The sequence below is a fragment of the Pocillopora damicornis genome, chromosome 9 (assembly GCF_964200805.1).
Source record: "Pocillopora damicornis chromosome 9, jaPocDami1.2, whole genome shotgun sequence".
Taxonomy (NCBI): domain Eukaryota; kingdom Metazoa; phylum Cnidaria; class Anthozoa; order Scleractinia; family Pocilloporidae; genus Pocillopora; species Pocillopora damicornis.
This window is the reverse complement of record NC_142678.1, coordinates 17015816-17038077: the sequence shown is the minus strand read 5'-3', so window position 1 is coordinate 17038077 and position 22262 is coordinate 17015816. Positions and strand designations below refer to the sequence as shown.

Sequence of the window (22262 nt, the reverse complement as noted above, 5' to 3'; positions counted from 1 at the left end):
TGTTAAGGGTTTATGGGTTAGTGTACGTCATGACGTGCTATTGTTGGGAAGGTCTGAATGAGGGGTCCTCATATGTCGGTTGTCGGTTAGAATTTCATTACTTTATCTGTAGTCGGTTAAATTTTCAATCTTTGTCGGTTGTCGGTTGTCGGTTGTCGGTAAATCTCGGTTAATAATTAAAAATCCAAGTTAATTACTCATTTTCCTTGGGTGATTTGAGGGTTCGAGAACCGGGCGCTGTTATTGAAATAAGCCTGCACTCCTACTCGGCCATAAAGTAAGTCTGATGACTGGAAATTCCATAATTAACCGAATCTTAAATTTAAAGTGGCTATCTGTTAGGCTAGAATGCTCTTCTTTCTGAATAGAAATATCGATAATGTTGGACCATGTGAGACTATGTCGGTTGTCGGTTAGTATTTACTTGTCGCTAATCGGTAATATTTTTTTCGTTTTGTCGGTAGTCAGTCGCCAGTTGGTTAACCCTTTAACTCCCATGAGTGACCAAGATAGAATTTCTCCTTACAATATCAATACAATATCATGCAGACAAGTGATGAGAATAAAGAAAAATATCAACTAGGGGATTTTAAGTTGATCCAATACCAAATCCTCCAAACTAACATCACAAGCACAGTATAGCAGACAGTAAGGAGAATTACTAATGAGATCTTGGGAGTTAAAGGGTTAACCCCATTCAGACCCTCTGTTAGGGATTGTAATGATTGTAAAATACACAACACAAGGCTCCTGAAGTTGAAAACAAATTTGTAAAAAAGACAAAAACCTGAAAAAAAGGCACTAAACAAAATGGAATAAAGAATATAGACTGCTGAAAAGTTTACTCGCGAGGTGGGAAGAACAGGAAGAGCCCACTACATGTATGCACGTATGTTGCGTGGTAACGCGCGAGAACAACTCGAGACTCACGTTTTGGGATTGTTCGAGTGGCTCTCGGGAAAGTGTAGACAGCGATGAGGATCAAAAGCGTCTGCATGTATGCAATGAATAGCTTTCAAACTCGTTGTGTTTGAAAGGGGCTTTAAAAAAATTAAAAAATTGCGAACAAAAAATATTAAATGAGACAACAAGGATAAAGAATTTTGGAGAGGGGGTTGGGAAAGAGGATCACCAGCCTAGCGGGAGGTCTGGGAAATTTTGCAAGGGCTTCCAAACATATAGATTCAGGAAACACGTTACTTTTTCTTACAATAGAGCTAAATAAGCTAGAAAATAATTCAAGATGAGTAAATTTCAAATACTTCAAGTTGAGTAGTAACATGTGATTATGTCTCTGGAAGAACCGAGTGGTACAAATACCCGCAGTTCTGATTGGGGAAAGGGAGAGGAGGGTGAGGGAGAACTGACTCATTGGATCTTCTTAATGGATTCGCTTTCAGCTAGCTAAGAAAAAAAGGAAACGACGACGTCTGTTCGAGCTTTGGAGGAAATTATTAATTCTACAAAGAGACACGTTTCAGCTCATATGGCTGTTGTCACTTCATTGGATCATTTCACTCCCTGAGCTTCTACAGAGGCACAAAGTCCAATTATTTGAAACATGCTTGTCACTAAAGAAAAGAAATTATTTATTAATTTAGTTTTGCTTCGTACAGAATCGGATGGCGCCATTTTTAAGAGGTCGAGTGATTCTATTATATTTCCTTAAGCGCTTGAGCGGTTTTGAGGCCCTTCAGATGCCCGCCGCCCTTTGACACGAAACGGCATACCTTTAAATCACTATTTTTCAAAGTTTCCTCATCATACTGTGTGTGTGTGTTTCCATGCTCGAATTTCTTCCTCTGACTCCGAATACGATTATTAGCCATAAATTAAAGAAAAAGTGAAGGGAAGTAAAGAAATTAGGAACAATTCACCGGAAGTACGCATGACGTGTTTGCACAGGAGAATGGTGCCTACTTCCTGTGCTTCATATAAGTGTGTGTGCAGTCTCGCTTTATCGATCAGACTAATAGGAAGATGTATGCATTAAAAGCCGCTGAAAACCCTCGAGATCGATGAGAATGGACAGGAGAGGCACTGGTTGATAACAGGAAAGTCCGTTGCATCTTAAATTTAGCTGGTTTGAGAAAAATCTAGTCGAAAGAAGGGATCTGGAGACAAGCGACATGGATTGTACTTTGGTTCTCTTCTACGCACTCGTGAGAATGTCATGTCTTGGTAAGTTTCGAGTTGGGTTTAGGTACGTTGATGTGATTCGCGCCCACGTTTTGCCGATGGGCTTCGTTAGCCATCGAAGAAAGTGTCCGTGTGTTTTCTTTGTGTTTTCGTTTTGTTTGGGCAATAAACGTCGTAGGGGTGACTCTTTCGCAGCTGATTTTGTAAATATTACTACCCTTCCGTTTGCCAAAGCACTTGAGCTGTTGATGAAAGATTTGAAAGGGGGCGAGAACTTTTTACGGTTTCTCTAAGTAAAACCAGATTTAGCAGATAAGGAGGATTATTCGCATCCATTTTTAAATAGGGATGTCCTTTTCTGTCTGTGACTAGTCCGGTTTGCGTGGTTGAAAGGCATTTGGAAGCATGCAAATGTGCGAAATACGAGCTCACAACAATCATAACCAACAGAGGGTGTAAATTTATCACGTTTCGTGTTCCATCGAATAAATGAAATGAACTCTTACAGCTGGAGAGTTGCTTTCTGCAGATGTTATTTAATCATTGAACGAAGTTTCATGTGCCTCTCGCATATGGAATTCATTTCGTTTTCATTCAATGATTTAATTACCATTTTCAACTACTTCATCTGGAAAACGACTATTACAATTTTGAAATTATAATTAATCTGAAATTTTTATGAATGTCACGATAAAGACAAGAACAGAAACATAACCAAGGATAATTTGAATGTAACAGTAATGAGATGTTTTGTGCAGTGTATTACAGAGTCATGAATTTTGTCCTCAATTGCGATCTACAGTTTAATACGGAAGATGTTTCACTTTGTAGTTCTTATTGGTATGTGTTATCACATGATCTAGGAAAAAAACTCGGGTCAGACATCAAGGGGCATTTTGTCTGTATGGGTAACAACATGATTTCAAATGCAATTTGGTAGTATTAAGCACAAATAAACTTTTTGGAGACAAGAAAATTGCAATTTGTAGTCTTAGAGAAAGTTCAAGTGCTTATTTACAACAAAGTGCACAACAAATTATGTTGTTACTTGTTAATTATGTGCAAGAAAAATGCATGGCAGAATGTCTAGACAAGAGCAATTTTGGTAGCACATGCACTACTTGTAATTTGCATGTGTGTTATAGCTTTGCACTCGTGTTACATGGAAAATGCTGAATCTGTTATTCAGATATGTATAATTTTTCATGTATATTATTTGATTTAGAATTTCAAACGCTATGCATTTCCAGTGATCTTTAGTATTGTGGTTTAAATGAATTAATCCTTCCGAAGGCTATATTCTTTTGATTGTTTACACTATTTTTTGTTTTTTTTTTTTGTCGGTTGATTATGTCCTGTCTGTATGGTGGTACATGTATAATGAGTTTTGGATGAAATTGAAATTATTGTCCTTCAGCTTTTAAAGGGAATCAAAGTAGGTATTATAAACACACTTTTCTCCTTAAGTTAAAATGACTGAAAAAAGGTTGCAAGATGTCCAGATATTTGATCACTTTAAGTATGGGACTTGGATCTCTGGAAATCATCTGCAACTGATACTATATTTTCAGCTCATTGGAAATATGTAAGATTGAACATGCTTCATCTCAGCAAACATTGGAAAGCCTTCATGACTCATAAGTAATAAACCAGAATTACATGGGTACAGATATATAAACAATTAACTCATCATTACCTATACACTCCTATAATCTGAATAATAATTTTCTTTGACTACAAAACCTCCAATGTCAAAAGAGAAATTTCAGAAGGCATCCTGAAAAATTCCAACACACTCCTCCTTCTAGTGCGTTTCTTCCTATAATCAGAGGATTTGGAAAAAGCCTGAGTGTTTAGAAAGGCTTACCTCTTCTCTGCTTTGTTTGAGCTTTTTTTCTTCATAAACATGTGAAAAAGCTGTGTTGTTTGTCAGTTCTCTAGGCATGACAGTTGGTAGGTAGAGTAATCTGGGGTTCAGCAGGATACTTCCATTATAGCAGCAAATGAGTCAGTTGTTTACACAGTAGATTTACATGTGCTTGAATAAAGTTTCAAATTGTTGGACCTTAACTCCAAGAAGAAACCAAAAAGGAATTTCTCTCAGTATGAATACACTTTTAGCAGAAATGCAATAAGAAGAAACAAAACCATTAACTAAGAGATATTGTTTGTTCTAATGTCAATTCTCAGGGCTCAAAATGGTCCACGAAGAAGTATAGCTGACACTGCAGTGATTTGTTATTTTGATCTTGGAGGCAAAAGTCATGTTTAATGATTTAAGACTTCTAACTTCAGCTTTATATCTTATCTTATCATGTCTTTGATCTATGTGTACCATTTATGTGACAAGCAGATGTTGTATAGCCCTGTACTGTATCTTTAGATGGTAATATGAAACTTAATACTTGTACTTAGAGATCAGACTTATGTATTTCGACAGGGGGCAACTTGCTGTAAGCTTTACAGTAACATATTAATTGCTCATGTTGATCCTGAATCTTTCAATTTTAGTCTGCGCTAATCAGGCTTCAGAGGAAGGACCATTACCCTCCCATTATTTACCCTCAGTGGTATCAACCACCTCCAGTCCTTTTTTGGTCGTAGCATCAACAAAAATTTCTGGCTTGATCAACACCACAACCTCCAAGAACATTGCAAAAGGTTCCATTCAGACCCAAAGTACTACAAATGGAATCAATGTTGGTAAGTTGCCATCATTGACAGCTAACCTTGCATCCACTTGTATATCAGAAGGTGTTCTTTTGACAGCTGGTTATTTTTTTCCTATTTTTTGAGAGTTTGATATCAAATTAACTAGAATTACACATGGATTAGACTGTATTTTAGTTATGGCATCAGACATTATCACACATAAAGAAAAAAAAAACGGTGAAACTGTTCAACATCCAAATAATGAACTGAAACTTAATGATTTCTAATACCAGTAGTTGCTATTATCTACCTAGATCTAGAAATCTATAATCTGTAGTACATGTGCTTCTTAAATGAGCTGAAAATATTGAGTGTTTTTTTTTTCTTCTCTTTGATAAGCTTCTGGCAAAAGCTCCCCGACATTATCAGACACTGCTACGATGGTGTCAAATGTTGGTGTCTCTACAAGTCAAGGTGCAATTTACCTAACCCCAACTACAAGTTCATTTTATATGCAGACCTCAGGGTCTCTCATTTCAAGTGTGATGACTCCTCTGCCAACAACTGCTTCCCCACCAGGTATGTTCAACCTCGACTCTGTTGTTGGCATTAATTGTACATTATAATTCTGTACTATAATTACTGTGTAATATGAAGAAGACATTATAACTATTTTGCAGATGGGCTGTTTCTTGTGTTTTGTTTGAACAATTTTTGTACACCACCTAAAATTTATTCTGAGAACTGTTGTTCATGAGATTTTTTATGTGGATAAGGATTTTATTTTTATGTTTCTTAGTTTAGATGGCTATGGTGCTTTTATTCAGTGATAAACTTGTTGATGGAGGTAGAAGCAGCATCATTTTGCCTTAACAACAAATTTTATTGGCCTAGGAAATATTTGGTTAACAACTAAGGCCATGCGTTAATGATCTTAAAAAAAAAAAATTGGGCCAGATTGCTATCCAATGGGTAAATCACCATCCAGCAGAAAAGATTAACATACAGTGGTATCCATCAGATAAAGATTTATCCTATGGATAGTGTAATCTACCCTTCAAACCACTTGAGCCAGATGTTGTCTCCTTACCTGCACTACTTTCTCTGCACTCTGATGGGATACAATCTTGATCACATTATTTTAATTTTCAAATTGCTTGACGTACATGTATGTTAAACTCTTCTCCTGCCAGGTACACCAGATCCTCCAATTATTCAGAACATCACTGTGTTATCAGCTACTAGTGTACTTGTCAAGTGGAACACAACATCAGACCAGTCTGTTGCTACCAATTATTCAGTTGAATTCAGTGTCAACATTTCAACTTGGAAGCAACCAGCTTGTAATCATTCTTTGGTGCAAGGTGCCTGTGTTGTAAATCAGAAACAAGCTGTCATTGTACTTCTCAAACCTTTTACAAACTACACTTTTAGAGTAGTCGCAAAGAACCAGTTTGGGAGAAGCAATTACAGTGCAGAGAGAAAGTGGGTGATGACTGATGAAGCAGGTAAAGTTACATGAATGGCTGCTGTTTGATAATTATTTTAATGATTGGTTTCAATAATTAGGTAAAGTCTGTACTCAAGACAAGTTACTCATCCAGCTGGAGCTTATAACAGTTTCCATAGCATGAAGTAATGAGGATTATTACTAGCGGCACATCCCCTTTACCAAGAAGTACCCACCCCCTCTCCCCCTCTCCCTCGGATGGGATGCCACTGCACTGTAAGCTTATCCCCCAGCATTTTTTGAGCTTAGCTGACAATATGGTGGTACCCATTTATACTCCATGGTGGTGAGATGAGATGGGATCCCAGATGGAATGCCAATGCACTGTACACTTATCCCCCAGCATTTTTTTGGGCTTAGCTGGCAATATGGTGGTACCCATTTATACTCCTGGGTGGTGAGATGAGATGGGATCCCAGATGGAATGCCAATGCACTGTAAGCTTATCCCCCAGCAATTTTTTGGGCTTAGCTGACAATATGGTGGTACCCATTTATACTCCTTGGTGGTGAGATGAGATGGGATCCCAGATGGAATGCCAATGCACTGTACACTTATCCCCCAGCATTTTTTTGGGCTTAGCTGACAATAATATGGTGGTACCCATTTATACTCCTGGGTGGTGAGATGAGATGGGATCCCAGATGGAATGCCAATGCACTGTAAGCTTATCCCCCAGCAATTTTTTGGGCTTAGCTGACAATATGGTGGTACCCATTTATACTCCTTGGTGGTGAGATGAGATGGGATCCCAGATGGAATGCCAATGCACTGTACACTTATCCCCCAGCAATTTTTTGGGCTTAGCTGACAATATGGTGGTACCCATTTATACTCCTTGGTGGTGAGATGAGATGGGATCCCAGATGGAATGCCAATGCACTGTACACTTATCCCCCAGCAATTTTTTGGGCTTAGCTGACAATATGGTGGTACCCATTTATACTCCTGGGTGGTGAGATGAGATGGGATCCCAGATGGAATGCCAATGCACTGTACACTTATCCCCCAGCATTTTTTTGGGCTTAGCTGACAATATGGTGGTACCCATTTATACTCCTGAGGGGTGAGATGAGATGGGATCCCAGATGGAATGCCAATGCACTGTAAGCTTATCCCCCAGCATCTTTTTGGGCTTAGCTGACAAAATGGTGGTACCCATTTATACTCCTGAGGGGTGAGATGAGATGGGATCCCAGATGGAATGCCAACGCACTGTAAGCTTATCCCCCAGCATTTTTTTGGGCTTAGCTGACAAGTACGAGCTGTTACCATTGTCCCAGGGCCTTTCAGTGACAAGGTCATTGTGCGAACTGATGAAGATGGTAAGGATGCACTTTTTATGATTGCATCTTTGTAAATACACAAATTGTAAGTGTAAATATTGTTGTACTAGTGATGTGTGGTCAAATTTTGTTCTATTTATTTGAAAATTATTGAGGATCTGTTTGTCATTGTTTAGTTCCAAGTCAACCTCGCCATGTTGTAGCAAGGGCTCTGAATTCCAGTGCAATATATCTGAATTGGAGTGAACCAGCAGATAAGAATGGTGTGCTTTTGTATTATCAGGTGTGGCTGGATTTAATGCTATAAATCATTAACTACAGCTTACATGTAAATATAAATGTTCACTCTTGGAGGTGGGGCAAAGGGGTAACACCTTCCAACTTTTGAAGTCAAAGGGTTTGAACCATTTCAACAGCTGGGAAGCAATGGCAATTTTCAGCCTCTTCACTTGTACAGTGTGTCATTATGGGTACAAAGAAATATAGGAAAATGTGCACCACTTGCACTTTGATAAAACAGTAGAGATGGAGATGACTTCATTTAGACATACAATAATCTTTTCCAGGTGGTTCTGAGCTAGTATAGGTTAGATTGATAATAATTTTGGCCCAAGCTTTTTGATAACCCAAGATTCTATTGTGTGGGGTTAGAAGCTTTGGGGCCACATTGTTCTAAGCTGGGTTAAGATAACCCAGGGTTAGTGTGAAATCTGATTACAGATCTGAAATTTTTAAAAGAAAATTCAGTTCAATTCTTTTTGTCTAGAATTTGATGATTGAATACTCTTAAAAGAAGAGAGAAATTATTTGAAAAAGGCTTTTGAGCAAAGGAATAAAGAAATCGGCATTGAAATTTAACCTTAGGTTAGTGCTAATTGGCCTTAAAGCAACTGGCTCCTGATTTTTTGCTTTGTCTCACTCTTTTGATGAATGAATACCATCTTTCTTTATCCAGTGACAGAGTGACATTTACCTTCTTTCCTCATCTATGACTTTTGTTTTCTTAAAGGTGAAATGGGATTCCTCAGGAATAACATTCATTCAGAAATTTGGCCTGAAAAAAAGTGTTATCCTGTCTCCTCTGAATCCCTTTACACTTTATGTCATCAATGTCAGTGCATTCACAAGAAAAGGAGAAGGAAAGCGCGTCACTGTCGAGGAACAAACAGATGAAGGGGGTGAGTATGGATTACAGAAACAGGAACCGAGGAGGAGTTTGTACCATGAGGGTGTAAAATGTATAGAAAATCATATGCATGGAAGTGCATTTAGTTACATAGTACTTACAAGATCAAGTGATATTTTGAAAGTTTTCATAATTGCACAAGTCATAGGATTGTGCATTTTAGAACATTTACAAAACATCAATGACAGTTGACAATAAATTACAAAATGCAGGAACATTTTGTGGGATTTTTTATTCATCATCAACACCTCTTTGTACATCCTTGGTGCACATCAAAGTCACAGTGTACTTTGAACACTTTTCAATGGGTTGGAAAACAATTGTATCTTCTTTGTTGAATTACTAATTTAATAGAATGATTGTGACAGACCAATCAAATTCATTGTTTTTGCAAAGTGTTTAGAGTTTAGCTTGGTACACTGATATTTAAAAGCTTTGATACTAAGTAGGTGCCATATGGAAATCCTTTATTACAGTCACTAACCTATTTATTTGTTTATTTGTCATGGATTACTTGGGAACAAAATATTATTATGATTTTTAAATAGAATTAATGATGATCTTCCTCATAATTTATATCCTTTCATACTTCATATTTTTATACTTCCTCATATGTTATTCTTCCAGTGCCTTCAGCACCACAGAATCTTACTACCAAGACTTTGAACGCAACGGCAATTCGTGTTTCTTGGAAAGAGCCAAAGAAGCTAAATGGAAAAATAAAATATAGGCTTTCATGTGAGAGGACAGGAGAGCCCAGTGCGGTGGCAAAGTTGTTGTATGATGGGAATAATACACAGTTTATAGTCTTTGATCTGAAGCCATACACACGATACACTTTCCGTGTGACTGCATACAATGTGAAATACAGTTTGTCAAGCTCAGAGGTATTTACTGAGGAAACTACAGACCAGGCAGGTAAGTAAAATCGAGAAAATCTGTTGACATATTGTTTTGTTTAGATCGTTTGTCGTTGTTGTTGTTGTTTTTTACTTTTTGGAATAGAGCAGTTTTTAGTTGAATGTCTGAATCGGTGAATCAATCAATCCTTAATTGCCACACATTTTTTAGATTACATTATCATTAACACTATACAGTTGTAAATGTAATCATTATTATTGTCATAAGGTATTATTGTTATCATCATCATCATCGTTATCATTTCTCTCATTGTTAAAACCATCATTGGTATTAGCATGGTGCACCAACAAACGTTATATTATGTAAGGTGGCGTTTACCAGTACAGTACCAATTACAGTTTTTTGAAAACGAAGTAATTTTGGACTGAAACACTTTGGATTTACCTTACTTTAGTTCTCTCCACCAGTCATAGGCCAAAATTAAAATGATAGAATTCAGTTACATGTACTCTCGTTATCCTGCACCCCAGTCTAGTCGAGTGTTTACGCTGAGTCCTCATTGGCTCTTGACATACCTTATGAATTGATAAACCAAGCAATAGTAGGAATCAGATCCCTCTTTAACTCTAGGATAATTATTAAATATCGTAATATGCTTTTTGTTTTCAGCTCCTTCGGGTCCCCCACGTGACCTGCAGGCTGTAACCAAGTCTTCATCGTCCATCATTCTTTCATGGCTTCCTCCAACAGAAGAGGAGCAAAACGGGAAAATTACTAGTTATAACATTCAAATAACAAGCATATTTCTCGGAGAATCAAGGAATGTAAGCACAATGGGTAACGCAACGAGATTTGCGTTCAGTGTCTTACAACCTTATACAGTTTATTGGTTCAAAGTGCAGGCGGTCACAGAAGCAGGGGTTGGTCCTTTTACTAATCTTTCTTCAACCACAACTCTGGAAGCAGGTAACGTTTTATTATTGACTATAATGTATTAAAATGTAATTTTTATGACCTAATGTGAAAGTTCGAGTAAATTTTCGAATCGTGTCTTTCTGTTACTCAAGGCTGGACACTCCACTCGACTCTTGAATGATTTAAGTATCGATTAACCAAGATTCAAGGAAGAACATCGATAATTAAGTATCGGTGATCGGGCATCGAGATAAAGAATATGGCATAAAGAAACTTGAAAAAGAGGAACCGATTGTCCTGTTTTGTCGAGCCCATGACATCATACATACGTTTGTAATGGTTCCACAAGGAGAGTGTGTATAACAATCAAGAGTTTCTTTCGTTTGCGATTATTTCCTATAAATCATGACCTCAGTGGTTGACTTAGCGGTGACACTATATGGAGAAATTAGATGCTGGTCACTTCTAGGTGGTTAGTATAAAAAGGAAGTCGAATATTACTCACTCGAAACAAATTCGAGCAACATTGCCAAGTGCCATTGAATATTGTTACAATGTAATGACGCATTTCAGTATATGAATAATAGCGAAAATAACCTTAGTGTGTTCAATCGTGAGTAATTGTGTCATGAAGGTGTTAATATTGGATGAATTTGGGTCATCAGTATCTCTCATATCTGTAAAAGAGGTTGAAATCGAGTTCAAATCAATTTGGGGGTGATTTGGAGTTTATTAGATACACATCTATGTATTGTACTGTCGAAAGATTCTTGACCTTCGTTTCATTTGATACCAGAACCTTTAGCGAAACTAATTTTGAAAACCACAAATTTCAATTATGGAACGAGAGCGGAGAACACCAATACGGTAATAAAAGAACACACACCCACGCACGCTCGCACGCAAATACACGCACTTAAGGAGCATACATGTAAAGAATGATGGGAAATATTGACAATGATTTCAAACGAACAATTCGGAAATTCAAGGGGGAAAATTCTCAATCCGTGTCTTAGCCCTTGTTCAATTGACTTCTTGATCTGTTTGTATTGGCTTGGTACTTATTTCGATGCAACTAAATCAATTTTAGAACCATCACCTCCAAGAAATATTACAGCAAAGAGCGTGAACTCAACAGCAATCAGAGTTTCTTGGGTCAAAGCTTTGAATCCAAATGGAAAAATAAATTACAAGCTTCGTGTTCGTCTCAGTGGAGAGAAGGAAGAGGAAAACCGCCTGGTGTACGAAGGCAATGACACTACGTATTTAGTGACTGGCTTACAAGAGTATGTCAAGTACGCATTCACAGTTGTATCGTTCAATATTAAGAACAAGTGGGAAAGCAAACCAGTTGTGGCCGTGGAAAGTACTCGTCCTTCGGGTAAGCAATTATTTTCCTTAAGAACATTGGTTCGTTTTAAACATATAATACGTAAATAGGGGATCATTGTCAGTATCAGTGTCAGAGCACCCACCCCTCTCCTATCCAACAACTGTCAGCTGCTAACAAGGTAGGGTTTAAGTTGAGTTAGGGGAGGGGTCGGTGAGAAGTTGCTCAGATACTGACATTGATCCTTAAAAGGTGTGTGGTGTTTATTTGCTCGTTATCACTTCTAGCCATCCTGGTGTAAAACTGGAACCTAAGTTTCCTTGCAAGTTTCCACAATCCACTTGCGCTTGTTAGTTTTCCACGGGAGTTTCGTAGTCTGGGACTAGAATGTTTGTAGGATAGTCAGTGAGCCAGGAAAGTAAACAGAAATACAGTTAGAAAGTCGGTGTGTCAACTTGGTTCCAGTGTAAGTCTCTTGGTGGGTTGGTCTGACAGCTAGTTCTTCGTTTACCACGTGGCTCAGTTATTCTGTTTATATTCGTCGTTTTCCTAGGCTTAGAAGAGATTTTTTCTCTGTTAGTGAAAACTTCAGTGGGCAGTTCCATCCGACACCTTCGCGGCCATGCTGCAGCAACTGGTTTTTTTTTTTTTTTTGCCTGTCTGCCTTCCTGTATGTCTGTCTCGTCCTCTGTTTCTTTCTGTCTGCTACTCGGAGACTGACGATCTCCGATGAGCTGTTTATCAAATTCAGCACAACTGAAAATTAATTAAATATGTATACTTTGAATTCTGCGAAATGTACACTGAAATGTGATCTCATTCGTTTGAAACTTTGATTTAATCTCAGAACCTTCAGGCCCCCCGCAAAACGTCCAAGCCTGGACACTTTCATCGACGTCTATACAAGTCACGTGGGGCCCGCCCCTTCTCGAGGAACAGAATGGATTCATTCTCCGATATGATGTGAACTATACAACTCAATCAGGCCAACCAAACAAGCTCGCTACAGCTGATAATCAAACCACTATACAAGTAAAAAACCTCACCAGTTTCACGAGGTACTGGTTTGCAGTTAGAGCAGTGAATGTTATTGGTGTCGGGCCAGAGAGTGAAGAAGTTTCAAACACGACTTCAGAAGACAGTAAGTTGAGGAAACCGATACTATATGAACTCTCTCTGAGATTCTGTTTTCAGAGTAGCTTTTGTTCTAAAACTAAAGGTGTATCTCGCACCATAACTAACCAATGTTATGTTTATCTACGCAAGCTTACGTACGAACTAATCAAAGAACAGGGGAAGAAATGAAAGACATGAGCAAGTGATTGATCAGAGCAATCGAGCGCACTTCGTCCTTATTGGGTGTAATAAGACCAAAACCGAAGGTCAGAACAAAGAAATATATGGCACGAGGCCATTGAGAAGTCAGACTTAAAAATGACAAACGGTTTAAAGCGCAGGAAAACGCGACCGACGAGTTGACTCAAGTTTTGTATCTGATTGGTGGAGACGGTGGCGTGAGTTTTCTTGACCAATCACAGGATAAAGTAAGGCAAAGTTAAGGCCATTCCGATTACTTTCGGCACTTTATCGAAAATTGCCCAGTGAAAACTAATTCACTGTAACAAGGCGTTCACCAAAGTCGAAACATTTCCATCTTACTTTAAGGCCAGAACACATACTGTACACCACTAAAATTTTTTTTAACGTGTATATCTTACCCTCCGTAGCGGCAAATTCGAAGTTGTAAGCAACTCTACGATTTGATTTTTCGCAGGACCTTCGCCTCCTGCAAAAGTTAGCGCAAAAACAGTGAACTCCACTGCCATAAAAGTGACTTGGGAGAAACCACTGCACCCAAACGGCGAAATCTTCTACAGGTTGTACTACTGGCAGACTTGCGAGGGAGCTGGTACCAAGCTTGTGGCCTACGAAGGGCCTCTAATGGAATATGTCGTGGGCGGGCTCCATGAGTATGTGCCATACACCTTCATGGTACAGGCGTACAATATAAGGTATTCCTGGAGTAGTGCGGGGACGAATGCCACAGAGACCACTCATCCTGCAGGTACTTAGGTTAAATCTGTGAAGGCTTTTTTTGATGATAAAGAAATTTGAATCAGCGTTCCTAAATATGGGTACGAGGAGCAAAGTTTTAATCGAGGGTGCTGGTGATGGAAGTTCCTATGAGCTATTGGGGTAAAGTCTCTGATTAAGAGTACGTTTTCCTTTACAGTATATTAATTTTGGTGGGGAGGGGGAAGGGGGGAGGCAGCCCCTCCCTGTAGTTTCTCTTTCCGGCTCCCTCTGCTACGCCGTTCAAACTTTTGCAGTCTGCCTTTTAGCCGTTTAAGGAATGTGAAATGAAAGGGTGATTTTGTAGTGCAGATCTTTTTCTAGGTTTATTTGAAAGAGAAGTAGTGATCGAAATCATCACCAAAATCTACTTGTCGAATTTGAAGCGAACGTAGTCCTATCATGCAACGCGCTCTGAAAGTGAAAGCGTTGCGTGACTAGAGTGGACTCTTCCTCTGGATCCGCTTCTGCTGATTGGGATGCAACTCGTTCCTTTAGACAAGCATGCTAGGTTACCACCAACTTTATTCCTAACAAGTACCGAAATGTAGTTGTATTTTGTTTTTGTCCTGTTTCAAGCGCCCTCTGGCCCTCCTCTTAATGTCGCTGTCTTCGCCGAATCATCAACATCATTACTCGTGAAGTGGAACCCTCCAACTGAACTGGAACGAAATGGAGTCATTACCTATTATATCATAAGATACACGTCTCTTGGCGAGGAGTCATCTATCAACACCACTGACAACACCACACAGAAGCTTATTCCACATTTGAGAAAGTTCACCGAGTATTACGTTACTGTCCAAGCCGTGAATGACATTGGTGCGGGTCCGCCAAGTGTAAATGATACAAAGAATACGACTCTTGAGGACTGTGAGTGTGTTGTTTTTCTTTAACGTGGCTATCAGAACACTAAAAATTTTATGTTAGAGGCAGTCTCGCGTTCCCGCGGGTTTTTTTGGATCCGTTCCGCGGATGCCGGTGGCGATGCGTGGAGTTTGCACGCCATTTTGGACCGGCTGGCCAATTATGCGTGGTTGCTGGGAACTGTTTCTTCCAAGTGTAACGAAGTTGTTCGAGTGGGAAGAGATCGCAGGTTCAGATGCCTTGTGTCGTGCGGTCTTCCTAGTTATGTTTTTATTTTATTAAATTGCTTTGGTGCAGCAAGCACGATACCAGGAGACTCTGGCCTCGAAATGCTCAATTACTTGCAATTACACTGGCCTCGAAATTTACAATTACTTACATAGATAAATCTCTGTCGTTGTGTGAAAGCCGAAATCGTCTTCTTTTCCGCTTTCTATGCCTTTTGTGGTCTACTGAGACTTAACAGGACAGGTTAAAAAAAATCAAAAAGTATTCTATATGTCACCGGAGACAGAACTTTGTAACTGCATATAGCAACGCAGTTCCAAACAACTATCTTGTGTAGGAGTTGGAAGACTATCCTTGTTTACTCTGAATGGCCTCTTTGTCGTTGCAGTGCCTGGCGAACCAGTTATAGATAATGTGACCAGTAACACCTACACCTTGGCGTTAACTTGGAAACCACCAATAGAAAAGAATGGTATACTCATAGCTTTTCGGTTGTGCTGGCGATACGTAGAAGAGCGAAATTATAGTTGCGAAAATTTAAGTGCTGCTGAAAGCCGGTACGAGATCAAAAACCTGAGTAAGTGAGATTCATTTTTTAGTCTCCGCATAGCCTTTAGGATAGTCTACCGTAACATAGGAGAGACAAAGCGGCTTATGGATTAATTAGTAACAAGTGTATGTTCGTTGAACATGTCTTAAAGCCTGGCTATCTCCAACAACCAATATTGCAAAAATTTTGTGATTTCGAACTTAATATGCGTCACCCACAAATGACGTTTTTCTACCAACGTTTCTTCTTGTCGTCATTGGTCGTGTACATTTAGCTCCTTACCCTCCCCTCTCACCTCGTCTTTTATCTCACCCCCAATACACGTACAGAACAAAGCGAGGATTCTGTAACTAATTTTATTAATGAGTTTTTTTAGTGGGGTATCGATGTTCGCTTTTGTGTTAAGATTATACATGGCTTGGAATTTATTGCTGTGTAGTTCAATTAATGTCGTCTTTGTTTTCACAGAGGCTTATTCTCTATACAATATATCCTTGGAGGCCCAAACATCTGTTGGATTCGGGCCGGCTGCCACCAATACCTACAGGACGAGCGAAGGAGGTACAAATGAAATTGACAGTTTCAATTGGTTTCATCTGGATGTTTAGGACAATGTAGACTTTGTACGGTTCTGCTCTTGCACGCTGTGAAACCCTGCCCCACCATTTTAGCCAACTCAAGGGCAAATCGAAAGCAATAGCGACTTATACCCCATTCACACCAGCAAGACATGTTTAGTTAAACTGAATTTTGCAAAAGGTTCAAGTGACATCAACTTGTATTTCCATCGTGCTAAATTTGAAGTCGACAAACATCACTTTAAGTTGCTTCCGTGAAGACAAAATATCAAAAGCGTGTTTAACAAAACAGCTTTAAAACATGTTAAAGCTTTGGTGTGAATGGGCTGTTAGACTCATAAGTTTCCCTGTGCTGTCCACTGATCAGGTATACCTGCCTTATGTTCTACTTAGGTCGTTCGGCGACCACTTTTTTGGGCTATTGATTAATGCAAATATTTTGGTTTTGGATATGGACTGCTTGAATGAAATTATTCCTTGTGATTGTATTGAATTTGAAAATAGATATTATGATTAAGGGGCATTTTATATCATTTACCGGCTGATCATTATTTTTTTTCCTCGCCAGTTCCTTCGAAACCTCTTAGTTTACGTGCTTGGAACACCAGCGAAAATACAATATACGTCACGTGGAAGAGGCCGGCGAGAGTGAATGGAATCTTGAAAAGCTACAAGGTAACTAAGAATAGCTTGAGGCAATAATTAATTATACTTCTCCCAAGTGGAGGCGAATAAGTATAGGAAATCGTATGAACGCGAGTGCATTTCGTGATTTATGGGCACGAGTGATGTTTTGAAAGTTCTCGAAATTGCACGAGCCGTAGGCGAGTGCAATTTGAGAACTTTCAAAACATCACGAGTGACCATAAATCACGAAATGCACGAGCAGGTTCATACGATTTTTTATTTATTATATTCTCGGCCATTTTTTTATAATTTGGTGTTCAAATTTGGCGCTTCCCCGGTGTTTCCATGGCAACTTCTCCGTATTGCACTCTATAACCTCTATTGCACTCTATAACCTATTTATGCATTCATCATTGACCAATCAGAAACGCGACATTTTGTTGAGTATATAATAATAGTAGATATTAGGCAAGCTGTGAAGCGGGGAGGTATTTATATACCAGACGGATACCAAAAAAATTGGTTCATTTCTGTCAATATGACGATAAATGGTCGAAAATTAAACTCTTGACGCGCGATTTTGTCTCATCGGCTGCTCGGAGGTAAACAATACTTGCTAATCACTTTCTAACAAGCCAACCAGCGCACGCGAAAAGCGTTATCCAACGGTGTTGGGTTCATGCCCCCCCCCTCCCCCCCTTCTGCTTCTCAAAGGATTTGTTCTCGGTTGCCTGAGGTTAATATCAAGGCTGAGTTCTGTAAAAAGCTGATTGGTCTGCCGACTACTAATTGTTATTTCCAACCAGTTGATGCTTTTGCAAATATTTGTTTCAACTTTTCTCTTTGGCTAAAAAATTTCCATCTGGAGAGAATTCAATTAAGTTACATTTACTCCTTTGTATTTTTACGCAAGTGCGAACGAAATTTGTTGTAGCAGTAGTATTCTGTTAGGAGTCTTAATCCACTATTTGTTATTTTGGAATCTAGGGAAAGGTAAGAAAATAAATCATAGAGTATATTCGTAAATAAATAAAAAAAATTCAGTTTCGCATTTTTCCACAGAAGATCACCTAAAGTTCTGCAGTTTTCACTCCTTTGCTTTTTGTTACTCTAGGTTTTCAATCGCGCGGCATCAGACAGTAGTCAATATTCAACAGAAAATATTGCTCTCGGTACAAACTTTACGCTGGTCAAGCTTCAGCCTTACACCTCATATAATGTCACAGTCCAGGCCTTCACGGCCGCTGGTGGAGGAGAGAAAACTGATGTCCAGGTTATGACTGACGAGGCAGGTGAGTCTCGGGAAGTTGGTGGAGGGGGAGAGGACTTCCAGGCCAATTGTGTGGGGATAGTATGATGGATTTTCTTCCATGACAACCCAGAGAAAGATGGATAGATTTCTACGCTTTCAATCTGCTATACTTTCGTGCAGCTCAACTCGGGTAGATAGAGTACTCCTTTATATTTGCATTCGGTGTATTGAACTCAGCTATATGAAACTCTGAGCCCTTCAAATATTAAAGAAAGGAATTTTTAAGACTCAGATTCCAATTAAATGTCTTTGGACGTGTTTAGGGTAAATGAATAAAGGGGGTAAGTGTCCAGAGAAACTGTGGCGCTACGTCGATGGGAGAATATAACAAGGCAATTTAGTATTATCAACTGAGTTGATAACGTAGATTGGCCACCGTTAAGAGTTTTAAGGCTTACATTTCTCTTCGTCATTCGCTTTGACGAAAGGCTAACACACGAAACGTCAGCCTTAACACTCTTAACGGTGGCCAATTTACGTTATCAACTCAGTTGATAATACTAGATTACCCGGTCTTCAAGATAAACTTGTTTCTTTTTATCGTTCTCTTTGACGTAATAGCGCCATCTGAAGTCAGGGGACTATCATTTCCAAAGATTCAATTCAATTCCGTTGAAGTGTCTTGGAAGGCTCCTGAGAGGCCGAATGGGAACATTGGCTACTACTTGTCTTACTGGGAATTGTCAGGTGATTTCTCTCACGTTACGACGTTGGTCTTACCAGGAGAACCCCCCTCAAAGCTGGTTCCTTATCTTAAGCCGTTCACGAATTACACGTTTTCTGTTCAACCGTACAACTTAAGAAAGAACCTGACAGGGCTGTCTACTAAGAGGAACGTGGGAACCAAAGCTACACGTAAGAATTGTCCTTGTCTACTATTTTTTTTCGTTTTGAATGATTGTTTGTCAGTGTATTTGTTTGTTTGACTGGAGTTATATCGAATTACGAGTCAGCTTTTTTTAATATCGCTAGAACGTTATTGGTATTGTCAAGTGACATTGTTCCAGTGGTAATTTTGATTTAAAATATCAGTATTCAAGCAACCTGTTTTCACTTCAACGCGATCAGGAATTTAAATTTTATTGTGTTTGTCGAAGGATATAAACCTTAACTTCTGATATTACTCGCTGAGCTTTGCTTTCTAATCAAGTTATTTTAGGAAGATGTTTTAACAATTTGTATATTTACCACAACCAGTTAGGCAGCTTTAATCTGCTTCTCTCGGACGCGCAAGGTTATGTTACTAAACACATATACGGTGAGAGAGAATTGCTGAGAAGCGTCCTCAACGTTTTCTGCTTTTCAAATTGAAATGTCTTTAATCAAAACTTTAAGGTGTTTCAAAAACCTTGGATGAAAGTTTCCATGAAATTATTTGTAAGGAAAAATGCGTGGGACATAAGCGTTAAAATAGAAGAGAATGGTGTTAAACTGTGGAACACGTTTTCGTGCAGCGAGCAGTGAAACAGCCAATTATTTCAGTTCTTGTCTGTCTTGAAATTAAAAGCAAAAAACCGAAAATGAAAGTAAACTACCTCCCCCTCCCCAACCTCCCCCCCCCCCCCCATGAAGATTTAATCGTTTCATGACCGGAACTCGACTTGCGCTGCGATAAAACTCATTTGACCGATCGACCGCCAAACCTGATGAGTGACAGAATTACTGAGAAATCTCTTTTTCCTAGGGCCTGAAGGCCCACCACGGAAAGTAAAGATTGAGAGCAAAACCTCCACTTCCTTCACGTTATCTTGGAATCCACCGCTACAACCGAACGGTTTTATTGTGGGCTATAAAATCAGGTACTTCATGTGCAACAGCTCGCATTTAAAGACTATTGAAGACACAACGCCAGATTCAACGCATACCATCCAAGACCTGCAGCCTTTTCGCTGCTATGGAATACAGGTGGCTTGCCAATCATCTGGCGGGCTTGGGGATTACTCTTTAGCAATCGAAAGTAGAACAGATCCGGCAGGTAAAAAGGACTCTTTGTAATAAAGCACCTTGCACGGACGGACGTACCGATGGACGTACGCACATGACATCACAATAAAATTCCCTTGCCTTGATGGCTCACCAAATTTCCTAGTTATGGGGCTCCGCTTTAATGCTGTATTTTGATTGGCTTTTGAGCCGACTTTTATAGCTTGAAATTTCCAAACAACGTGATGAAAACTACAACGTGTGTGGTTGTAAACTTTTTTGGCGAAGCCAAATTCTGTTATAAGTTTGACCAATGATGGACAATTGTAAAAGAAACATCGTCGCAATGCCTCAAAGAAGATTTTTATTATACCATTACATTACACTATTTAACGGTAATGGGGTAATGCTGTCTCAAATGACCTTTTTGTTCGAATAATCCTAAGCTTTCCTTTCCCCTTCTTTTTTCCTTGCACAAATTTCTGAGAACATTTAAAACTTTTTCACTTATTGTGCGCGACAGCGGTCGTTTCATATAATTTTCTTTGAAAATTTTGCGCGGGAAACTGGCGCATGGTCGGCCAAAATTAATCTCTTTGCGCATGCCGTACGCTTTACCGCTGTGTTGTAGGCCTGTATAATTTGACCAGACTACATTGCATTTTTATTTTAGCTCCTCCTCCGCTGGGAACGCTTCCGCCTCCGGATGAAGAAGAGATTGATGGCACCTCTTTCACAGTGAAGCTAACAAAGGCATCAAATAAACTGGGTGTTGTTCAGTAAGGCTTTACTTTCATGTTTGTTTACTCCGCTGCCTCATTCTGTTTGTTTGTTTGTCACTCAAGATGGTTTTATTTCGGGATGATGGTGTTAATATGGGGTTTTCACCTTCCCCCCCCTCCCTCCTTCCTGAGCCTCCCCTCCTAGATCTCCCACAGGAGTTAACTAATCATTTAGTCTCACAAATGATGTTACTTGTCGTTTAAGTATCACTGCTTTCGTTGCGAGAATTTTCGTTTCAGACATATGGTAAAAATCACAAACGGGTCTGATGGGAAGGGGGTTTTCACCTTCCCCCCCTCCTTCCTTCCTGAGCCTCCCCCCCTAGATCTCCCACTTTATATCTTGGGTGTTATGCAGTGGTTGTTCCCATAACGTAGCCGATACTTTACCGAAATGTGTTTACGACGTCCTCTCTCTTAATTTTAGATATTACCGTGTGATCGTGCGAGAGTTTGCAACAAACAACAGAGACCGGCCTGTGCCGGCGGATAACGAGCCTAAAGATTACAGAGAAGAAGAATTATACACTTACGAAGAAGCTAGAGAAATGAAACCTAAGCTGGTACCTTACGTTGCGGTAGAGTTTCCCGCAGATAAATTTGATTCCTTCAAGAACTTTAAAGTAGGAGATGGAAAGCGATACTCCAGGATACCGGACGATATTGTTAGCAAAAAAAAGAGGAAAAGAAGACGAAGAAGAGAAATCGACGACAGCATCGATGAATTTTACAATGGTCCTCTGGAAGAAAACACATTTTATGCTGTGTTTCAGCGCGCCTACGTTAATAAGGTTAGTTAAGCCATCATGAACTGCAGTCGGTGACAATCGACTGCTGTGTTTAGTCTCGAAATGTCAATTGAGCAACATCCAATCAGAGACTAACACGGAGTGATTTAGTATTATCAACTGAGTTAATAACATAAATTGGCCACCGTAGAAAGTTTTAAAGCTGACGTTTCGAGCGTTAGCCCTTCATCAGAGCCTTTCGTTGGAGCGTTAGCCCTTCGCTCTGACGAAGGGTGAACGCTCGAAATGTCAGCTTTCAAACTCTTTACGGTGGCCAATTTACGTTATCAACTCAGTTGAAAATACCAAATTACCTTGTTATACTCTCCCACCGACGTAGCACTACAGTTTCTTTAGAAACTAACCCCAGTCATTCAGAGACTGACACAGCTGTGAGGGCTTCTCAAAGGCAAAGTCGTCAATTGACTAAGTGTATTGGATCAAATTAAAGATTTGGAAGGGATCATGGTTTTGAACTGAAACAATAACAGGTCTCCAACCGACACTTTTATCGTTTGCAGGACGTTTTTACTTCAAGTGAATGGATGGATCCAGTCGCAACAGGTATGTTTCATAGAAAGCAGTATTTTCCGTAAAAGGCTCAGATCACCCAATTTTTTCTTTTAGACGACGAGCTGTTGTTTGGATGGTACTT

The 22262-nt window shown here is 39.4% G+C and overlaps 1 protein-coding gene across 2 annotated transcripts in view; it reads left to right on the top strand.

The window, feature by feature from the left end:
* Positions 1–1932: 1932 nt before the first annotated feature.
* Positions 1933–22262, top strand: part of LOC113686858 (receptor-type tyrosine-protein phosphatase S) — a 32928-nt gene continuing 12598 nt past the window's right edge. Inside the window, exons 1-21 of one of the 2 annotated variants that reach the window (XM_089181293.1) lie at positions 1933–2181; positions 4651–4842; positions 5191–5370; positions 5985–6299; positions 7764–7870; positions 8597–8765; positions 9401–9691; positions 10304–10600; positions 11640–11930; positions 12727–13020; positions 13654–13944; positions 14532–14825; positions 15436–15624; positions 16066–16158; positions 16744–16850; positions 17917–18094; positions 18676–18969; positions 19799–20089; positions 20711–20816; positions 21247–21610; positions 22129–22171. In XM_089181293.1, coding sequence (XP_089037419.1) covers positions 2130–2181; positions 4651–4842; positions 5191–5370; positions 5985–6299; positions 7764–7870; positions 8597–8765; positions 9401–9691; positions 10304–10600; positions 11640–11930; positions 12727–13020; positions 13654–13944; positions 14532–14825; positions 15436–15624; positions 16066–16158; positions 16744–16850; positions 17917–18094; positions 18676–18969; positions 19799–20089; positions 20711–20816; positions 21247–21610; positions 22129–22171 — 4438 coding nt within the window. In that variant the 5' untranslated portion in view covers positions 1933–2129. The remainder of the gene's footprint in view (positions 2182–4650; positions 4843–5190; positions 5371–5984; positions 6300–7763; positions 7871–8596; positions 8766–9400; positions 9692–10303; positions 10601–11639; positions 11931–12726; positions 13021–13653; positions 13945–14531; positions 14826–15435; positions 15625–16065; positions 16159–16743; positions 16851–17916; positions 18095–18675; positions 18970–19798; positions 20090–20710; positions 20817–21246; positions 21611–22128; positions 22172–22262) is intronic. The other variant, XM_027204536.2, reaches the window with a different exon arrangement.